This window comes from Asterias rubens, chromosome 13, assembly GCF_902459465.1.
Source record: "Asterias rubens chromosome 13, eAstRub1.3, whole genome shotgun sequence".
NCBI lineage: Eukaryota > Metazoa > Echinodermata > Asteroidea > Forcipulatida > Asteriidae > Asterias > Asterias rubens.
This window is the reverse complement of record NC_047074.1, coordinates 3130262-3140060: the sequence shown is the minus strand read 5'-3', so window position 1 is coordinate 3140060 and position 9799 is coordinate 3130262. Positions and strand designations below refer to the sequence as shown.

The window sequence follows — 9799 nt, the reverse complement described above, 5'->3', positions numbered from 1 at the left end:
CCATTGTCACACGAAGTTGTGTGCGTTTAGAAGGTTCCTTCCATTATAGAAGCTAAAGGAACATAGAATAAGTTTGTTTTTGCGGACAATACAGTTGCTGGCAGTGTAAGCACTTTATGTAATCAACCATTATACATAAACTGAAAAACCTGTAGAAGTTTGAGATCATCAGCCATCTGGGTCACGAGAGAAAAGTGAGAGAAAAAACTATTATAAATTTTGGTATTGCATCGATGCTAAAATAAAAATGGACAAACAAAAACGCTCACTGAGCGATAAACTCCAAAAGCGAAGTTATACTATTTATTTCTCACCAAATTATGACATTTTAGACAGAAATATTTCAAGGGACGTTTTCAACTACCATTATCAATAGATCGTGTAAGTTTGATGTCAATCTGTGTGATCTTCACGTATTTTGTTTCCTCGTGATACCCAGATCTATCACATTTTTACGATCAGAACACTTTCATAAAACTCTTGAAGCGCAACAAAATATACTTTGAACTTCATATTATTATTTGTGCTTTAGATGACATAATGTGTATAGATTCACAACAACCCACACCCACAGGTCCAGGTACACTGTGACCCCCGGAGGATGTTGTATTTTGCAATAGGAAGTGAGACTTGAAATGAAGACCCATTTTTTGTAAAAGTCGTTAATAGGAAGTGAGACTTGAAATGAAGACCCATTTTTTGTAAAAGTCGTTTTGTGGAACACTATTTTTACAAGGTTTTTCTTTAACCAATACGATTGTGTAAACTTGGCGTTATTAGCTGAGTATGTTATTTTGTTAATAAACAAGCCATGGACACTTTCGGTAAACAGTATTGTCCAAAGACCCACACTTCGTGTATCACAACTTATATATAAAATAACAAACCTGTGAAAATTTAGGCTCAATCGGTCATCGGAGTCGGGAGAAAACAACGGGAAAACCCACCCTTGTTTCCGCACGTTTCGCCGTGTCATGACCTGCGTTTAAAATAAATCCGTAATTCTCGATATCGAGAGTTGATATTATTTTTATGTTTTCTCAAAAAGTAAAGCATTTCATGACATAATATTTCAAGAGAAGTCTTTCATCATTACCTGTAAACCCTGTAAGTTAGTTGTAAATCTTTGAACTTAAAAAAAAAAAATCCGTACCAAAAGTGTCCCATGGCTTTAAGTAAAATCACAGAATTTGTGTGCTCTAAATATTGCTTTCTATCAGTAGGCCTGTGTTAGTTGACTTTTCTACAATTTCTTAATATTTAGTAATAACATTTCCAGCAAATTTTCTTCGTCATGGTGATGATTTAAAAAAAGCCAATCCAATCTAGAGGGCAGCCACATTAATTGTGCCGTCAGGTTGGCTCAGTGGTTTCTGTCCCTGCCTTTCACCTCAACGGACCCCGGTTCGAAACCGGATGGAGACTGCGTGGGGTTTCCCTTTAAATGATTTTCTGCCCACATCTGAAACTGCAATTTCTAGTTTGTCTTCTATTCTCCAAGACGAGCAGAGTATACTGTTCGAAACGTCGAGACCAAACCGGCTCTTTTCAGAGCCAACACTCATGCACCCTAAGAGATTAAGACATGGTTTCCGCCCACGTCTGAAACTGAAATTCCTTAATCTGTCCTCTATTTCCTGAAGACGAGCAGAGTTTACTGTTCGAAACGTCGAGACCAAACCGGCTCTTTTCAGAGCCAGCACTCATGCACCCTAAGAGATTAAGACATGGTTGTGCCCGCAAGTTTACTCTTTATTTATAGTTTCCCCCTTATTTCTCCACACCATGCAATGCTTCAAACAATACTTTCTATTCAAAAAGTTGGTGTTTCCATTTAGGACGTTTTGCCGACTATTAATAATTCAGATTCAAACTCAGAGTTAATTACTATCAATTTCTATTAGTGTGTCGATAACAAGACTTTATAGACAAACGTTGCTGAGCCATAGTTGACTTCATAATTTCTTTTAAGCAATTGAGTTCAATAAAATGTATATCTTTTTTTCTTTTTTTTTAGTTTGGGTTTAAAGAATAGGGCCTTCAATTTTAATTAGGATAAAAATTGTTTCCCTCCCATTTTCACCTATTTCTTTACTATTACTCCCTTCTTTCTTTATTTATTTCTTTCTCCCTTTTTCTATTCCCCCCCCCCAAAAAAAAAAAAACGGGGTGGGCAGCCTCCCACTGCCCCCCCCCCCCGTGGCACCGCCCCAATTATAGCACGCGTGAACAAAGTGCTTCAATAGTTCTCCACATTAAAATGTTCACATCATTTTAAAACAGTAAAAAGCAAAATACACAATAAGAATATTGACAAGAATTAAAATGAATACACAAATAAAGCAATGACTTTATATAAACCCTCGCGGCAAACCTTGAGTTTATTACTGGAAAACCGATAACGGGATAATATTGTTCTCTGCTACCGCCCTAAGCTTGACTCAAGTCCCAATCCCGTGCCATCGCCATAGATACATTCCTTTGTGATCTCCAACCTGTTCCGCCGCTGTAAACCCACCCGTATACACTGTGCGTGGTGCGTGTAAGCACGTCTTTTTTCGGAGTGAATAATTCGACTGCCTTGAGCAAGGCTAACCTGTTTTGGACCTCGCACGAGAAAGGGCCTTGAATCAAGTCTACTACCACCCCGTCCTGTGTGTATAATCATACGGGGCCAATTTTTGTATACAGTAACTGCCTCCCATCAACCGGTGTGTTCACAATTATTGCAGTGCTGGCTAGCCAATCTGTAGAGCATGTGCAATACCCATGTAGAAAACCGGTAATGGGTATTCCCCGTATAATTCTTACGCACACTCCAGCTTTGCGCTGTGCACATTTCTTCATAGCAAAGCATAGGTTACTTTCTCTCTCATCCATTTCCCCATTTGGTAATCGACAATCTTTTTTTGGAAACAGAGTAAAACACATTTCATTTTGAGATGTTAAATTCGTTTTCATATCTAGGGCGTTTGCCTATAAATACTTGGTGGAGTGGCCATGGTATTATTATACCTAGCAGACTTCAGTCAGTGAACATCTTTCCAAAAGCGACGAACATCACACGAAAAGCAGCATGGCATCATCATCGTACACAAATTGCAACGTAGAGGCATGTTATGTACCTGAAGATAAAGCAACCGGAGAGAAGACTACAAACGGACATGGTGAAGCTCCAGATAAACACACACGAGCGAGCCGACTTCAGCTATACGCGAGTTTTCTCCTACACGTAGTCTCTTTTACAGCCCTTATTTGGGTGATCGTACAAGTAGTCCAACTCCGCAATGAGACCACAACAGTTGGAGGTACCGTTTGGTACGATGATGAAAATCAACATGCAGATTCAGAAAATGTTAAAGTAAGTGACATTACATTTTTTCAGATATACCAATTGTTATAAATCGTTTGTTTAAAAAACAAGGGTAGCACTATTTCCATCCTCCAGTTTACAATACTAATACACGTAAAATATATACAGAATCTTGTAAAATCTTCACAATATTGTGGTTTCAATACTTGTAAGCATTCAGACGGAGACGTTTTCTAAAGAATTGGTATAACAGTTATGCTACATAAATCAGTAGGACAAGATCGACGTAAGAATTTTAACTAGAAAAATTGCTTTTTTATTAATAATATTGTGCCCTAAACAAACAAAATGAAAACTGGATTCCTGATTGTTTTGTTTGGACAGTTTTTGTTTTGTATTCAGTTTGGGAGGTGGTTTTTTGACAATTTGAATAATTCTAATTAGTTTCCAAACGTATAGGTCCTTTGAAGTGGATTTTTTCCCGATATAAAACATACACTTGATGCAAACTGGAGATAAATGTTTCATAAAAATATGGATATTCCTATATTATTCGGATGTGTACAAAAGGGCACTTTATATGCGCTCAGAGCTTGTGGTGGACGTTGGGATGAGAATAAAACTGTTAGATGCTACTAGGCCTAATGGTTTATAAGCTTAATAATATCATACTTTGGTAATAACCCGTTCGTGTGGAAATACCGGTTTTTTTTTTTTTTTTTTTGCTGTTTTCTCAAGAAGTAAAAACTTTATAAAGCTGAAACTTCCGCTTGTGACTTGCTATGTATCTTTCTTAATAAATTATTTGCTAACATCTAAGCAATTTATTGAAGAAAAAACAACAATGACACTATCTCTTAATCAGATCCCGTATCCATCCTAAAGCCCATAGGAAAACTAAAAAATGTATCTTGCCCACCCCCAGTGCATTGGTTTTTTTTTTCGACTTATTTCACAGAAAGTTTGTGAGAGACTGACTAAACGATGTATTTAACAAATAGTTAAACTGTAATAGCAAGTAGTTTGTGCTCAAGGCGACTGTTTCAAACGTCTGAACTTGAGTCAGGTTTTAATCATGTTCTTGTTTTACTGCAGGACTCCACTGTGAACTCAGATACAAAACTGCGATCAAGAAGACAGGCGCCATATGTTGGTGACTCATACGACGGTAAGTTCATGCGTTGATTTTTATATATTTTTTAATATTATTTGTTGTATACATTTTTTTTTATAGTGCACACATTTTTGTTAAAGGTATTGGACACTTTTGGTATATTACTCAAAATATTTGTTTAGCATAAAAACTTACATGGTAAAGAGAACACTGGTGATAATATAAAACATTGGAAACGGCTCTCTCTGAAGTTTTTTGAGAAAGAGGTATTTTCTCACTCAAATAATAAAATATTTCAGATGAAGTCTTCTATGTATGTGCATAATATGAAAGCACACAAAGTAATGCAACAAGGGTGTTTTTTTCTTTCATTATTCTCTTGCAAATCCGATGACCAATAATATTGGGCAAAAAGTTTCACAGATTTGTTGTGCATAATCTTAGGATAACACCAAGTGAGAAGACTGGTCTTTAATATACAATAATGCCTTTAACTTAAGACCAGGGCCCAATTTCATTGAGCTGTTAAGTTCAACAATTTGCTTGTCATGACATTTCTTCCTGGTTAAAAACAGGATTATAGGGCATACAACCCTTTCCCTGTGATTTTCAGGATAAGCAAACAACAGCTGAATACTATAACAAGCAATATGCAACAAATGGAAATTTGGTTGGTTCCTGTTTTTTATCAAGGAAGAAATGTCATGCTTACTATAAACAAATTTGTGTGCTTAGCAGCTCTATGAAATTGGGCCCAGATCCAACTCTTTCATCCAGCACTTATATGACGAATCTTGTTTGTATGCATTTTGTGTGTTTTCAGTACACTTGGATCCGTAAAAATAATTATACCAGAAGATAAGCTTGTTATAATTACTCCTTTCTGTGAGTCACCCTTTTATTATTTAACAATATTTTATATCATTTTAATTTCAGATGCGTATTCATACAACGTGAATCCTAACACGGTAAGTGCAAACTATTATGGCATATTTTCTCATCGGGCAGGCCGTAAAATACTTACATGCGGAAGCAGTCCAGACGAGAACTCTATAGTTTTCCGGTGGAAAATTACGGTGTCATCGTGGGATTTTTTTTTCTTTTTCTAATTGCCAAATAGACCATGCAACAAAGCGGTCATAAAAAACGGAACTCCACAAATGACGTAGGCCTACCACGAAGTGACGTCACGGGTTTGGTGAATCTTTCCGAAACACACCGGATAATGTTTTTTTACACCTACTTGTAGCCATTTAATTGAACTCAATTGGTCTTCGAAGTTGCGAGAAAATAATGCAAGATTAAACACCCTTGTCACACGAAGTTGTGTGCTTTCAGATGCTTGATTTCGAGACCTAAAAATCTAATTCTGAGGTTTCGAAATCAAATCAAAATATTTTAGTGAGACATTACGTCTTTCTCAAAAACTACGTTACTTCAGAGGGAGCCGTTTCTCACAATGTTTTATACTATCAACATCTCTCCATTTATCGTTAACAAAGACGTTTTTATGCTAACTATGAGTGGTTACCGATAGTGCCCAGTGCCTTTAAACATGTAAATGGATTGTTTGTACTGAAAAACAGCTAATACTATAGTGAACACCATTGTCTGCTCATGAAGACGAGCAGAGTATAACACTGCTCTAAAAGCCGGGACCAAATCAGCTCTTTTCAGAGCCACTATGTAATTTACTACTTTACCTGCAAGTTGACTATTTATAGTTAATTTATACTCTTGTTGCGTTAATTGTAGCTTGCCTGTGATGGACTTCCTTCACTTCACGTCGTTGGTAACCAGCAGGACTATCTGGAACAAAGTACAGGTATGAATAACAATCATAATTTTCTTTCTCCAAGTGGAGTACAACCCAGTGTATTTTCGTTTAAAGACACTGGGGTGGATTTAACAAAGGTAGTCCTAACTTAGGACTAGTCCTAGGCAATGCTAAGAGATAGGACTGGTCCTATAGAAGCTATAATAGTATTCCTATTTTAGTATTACTACTTGTGCACTTATTAATTCGATCATTCTATCAATTATTATTGGTGGTTAAATAATGTTGTATTTCTGTATTTATTTCAGAGAGCTGGTTTTCGTTTCATACGAGTAGTGATACTGGATCGTTGGGCAGAATCTCACACGAAAGCCTCAAGTTTGTGCACAACCAATTCATAGAGGTAGGTCTACAACGCCTTGGAGGCACTGGGCACCTTCGGCTATTGTCAAAGAAATGCATAATTGAAATAACAAACCTGTGAAAATTTGAACTCAATTGGTGGTCGAAGTTGCGAGAGAATAATGGAGGAAACAACACCCTTGTCGCACAAGTTGTGTGCTTTCAGATGCCTTGAATGCGAGACCTCAGCTGAGGTCTCGAATTCAGTTCAAATAAAATTTTAGTGAGAGAAATACTTGTTTTTCTTCAAAAACTACGTTACTTCAGATGGAGCCGTTTCTCACAATGTTTTATACCGTAAACAGCTCTCCATTGCTCGTATATGACGTATAGTGAGTCTCATGTTAACCATTTTTTGTGGAGTAATTTTATAGCAATAGTGTCCTACTTTCACACAAATTCGTCCGACACAGGTGTTTTTCTTTCATCCTTTTCTCGCAACTTGGATAATAAACTGAGGTCAAATTTTCACAGGTTTGTTATTTTATGCTCTGGCCTATGTTGGGATACACCAAGTGAGAAGACTGGTCATTGACAATTACCAAACGTGTTCAGTATAAGAAAAGCAGTCACATTACACCCCTTTTATTTGGCAGAGTGGCTATTGTGCTACCGATAATAACACCCGTATTACATCATGCATTTAGCCTTATGCTTTAAACAAATTAATTCTCGAAATGAACTATCATTAGCTTTTGTGTTTCCTTTCCTCACGTCATAATAGTGTGAAACTTATGCGTATATGAGCGCCGGTTATATATGTAGAATGAAAGAATAGAATTGCCGTTATAAGATTTTCTCAATATTAGTTTATCAATAACTTGGACGTAAGAATTTGTGTGAGGATTTAATTGTGTTGTTTTACTATTATTTATTTATGTTATTAACCATTACAGATAACGGTGCCCGGCTACTACTTTGTGTACAGTCAGATCAACTATGCGGCACGACAAGGAAATAGTTTTATAGGCCATGAAGTGGTGGTTAGACCTGATTGTGGCGATGGTAACGAGTTCACGATTCTGGAATCTAAAGCTGTGCAAGTGTAAGTGTATAACCATAAATTTAAAGTGCAAAATAAATAATTGTACAGATAAATAATTATGTGATCTGGAGTAAGAATGAACCAATCCTAATGCTCTACTGCCGTTTTGTGGCAGGAGATTCTGTGTGCCCCCCCCCCCCCCCGAGATTATGTCCCCCCTATGTGAACTGAGCTCAATCTTCTGATATAGCCTTTTGACAAGGCCTTCGTGGTTTGGACAGCTTCGTAGATCCTTGGTCCCAAGCGACTGGAACGGAAGACCACACACGCTTGGGACCGACCGCGGCTCTTTTACGAAGCTGCGGTATGGTGGGGGATTGTTTGGATTGTATACACATATGAAATAATATTTCTATGGAATCGGTGACGTTGTAGTATGGATAACATTTATTTTCCCCTCATTTTGCTATCTACAGACTCCCCAGTGCTGCACGGACACCGAGTATTGACAGCGGACATGGTAGTGGTGTATTTTACTTGGCGGCCAATGATCGAGTTGGAGTGCGCCCTCTACAAGGAGGTTCCCACTACTTCGCAAAGGACAACGGACCGGGCAGTTACCTTGGCGCGTTTCTGGTGTCAAAGAGTAACAGTATGGATATAGACCAAGACCTACGGCGTTGCCCATAAACAAGTCTGGTCACCGACCAAGCTATTATCAAGCACTAACTTGGTATACAAAACACACACAGCGATTCGCTTTAGGGTCGTAAAGTAGCCATAATTATTGGCATTAATTCCAGTAAACCATGGAGGAATAAAAAACCAAATACCATGTAAGCTGTTAAAGAAAGGGTATACATTGGTAATTACCTCACTAGACCATACATCCTTACTTGGTAAAAAAAAAAGCGCTCAGAAGGGATTGATATTTTTAAAACATCGTTAGAAACACCATTTGAAGTAACAAGAGAATGATTTTTTTTTTCTTTTTAGAGAATGGGGCTTCGGGCTTCTAAGCACGCAATTCTGTGCATCAAGATTTTAAATACTTTCTTTATCAACTTCGATGAGTAAAGTTGAGTCAACATTTTCAAAGGTTTGTTATAAATTCGTGCGTAATGCTGGGATACACCAAGTGAGGAAACTGGTCTTTGACAAAATTACCAAAAGTATCACCCTGCCTTTAAGTGAACATTTGATTGAATTAATGTATTCTTAATCTAATAGTTTTCGTAATGTTGTAATAATTTGTATAACAGTTTGGCCTATTCAGTACAATTCAACTTCATGGTTGGCACAATTATCTTCAAAATAAAAAAGTAGGAATTAGTTGCACTATAGTAACTCTTATACTGCTGAGAAATAACAATTTCGCCCCATTGATTTATAAGTGATTATCTGTTTTCCAAAGTGTATTTTGCGAACACCCACATAATTATGTCGGCAATTTAAATTTTAAATTTCATTCAATTCACCAGACGACCCAAGTGAGGCCCTTTTCGAAACCACGGCTTCGGCTTTGGATTCGGCTTCAGGCTCCGTCCTCTAACTCGTCTGAAGCACTGAGAGCGCGTAAGCAAAGCACACGCAATATTGTCAAAACAACTTGGGTGCCAAGCTATACCCTGAGCCGAATCTGGAGCCGAAGCATTGGTTTCGAAAAGGGACCGATCTCCAATCAGAGTTTGTTTTATCACTTCCCAGTACTTTGATGATGCAACTTAGAGTTACCTTTTGTACTCATTGCGTTTATTAGCAGCATATGTATATAATAATATTTAATAAAATAATATTTAATAAAATAATATTTAATAAAATAATATTTAATAAAATAATAAGTTTACATCAGCTAACAAATAAAGTAATTCATATTTTTAATTGGCTTGTACATACTTAATTACCTTTTCAAAGTAATTTGTTTAAATTTGTAACGATAATTATAGCCTATTATTTTTGTAATTAATTATTTTGTGAGGGAGCTAAACAAAAACATGTCCGCCCGGTGTTGTAATGGTTGTGTATTGCTTTTAAATTTGTATTGTAAAAATTACGCAATTTAGCCATTATTTTAATACACCATAAATAATAACAATAAAAAAAAAATTGTTTTGTATTGTGGTTGATGTCAAATAAATACCGAAATAATACTAACAATAAAAACTGTAAAGATGTCTGAGGTTTTTATTCCAAGTTTTTTTTTTTTGT

At 36.7% G+C, this 9799-nt stretch overlaps 1 protein-coding gene across 1 annotated transcript; it reads left to right on the top strand.

The window, feature by feature from the left end:
- Window positions 1-2977: 2977 nt before the first annotated feature.
- LOC117298590 lies at window positions 2978-9719 on the top strand. The gene is made up of 7 exons (XM_033781907.1): window positions 2978-3361; window positions 4409-4481; window positions 5364-5395; window positions 6183-6252; window positions 6513-6607; window positions 7503-7651; window positions 8068-9719. The coding sequence occupies exons 1-7, from the start codon at window positions 3077-3079 to the stop codon at window positions 8279-8281; spliced, it is 918 nt and encodes a 305-aa protein (XP_033637798.1). The 5' UTR covers window positions 2978-3076; the 3' UTR covers window positions 8282-9719.
- Window positions 9720-9799: the final 80 nt, after the last annotated feature.

Coding starts and splice junctions, on each gene's coding strand:
- LOC117298590 (XM_033781907.1), top strand. CDS start 3,077: ATGGCATCATCATCGTACACAAATTGCAACGTAGAGGCATGTTATGTA. Junction 3,362..4,408: donor CAGATTCAGAAAATGTTAAA/GTAAGTGACATT, acceptor GTTTTACTGCAG/GACTCCACTGTGAACTCAGA. Junction 4,482..5,363: donor TGTTGGTGACTCATACGACG/GTAAGTTCATGC, acceptor TTTTAATTTCAG/ATGCGTATTCATACAACGTG.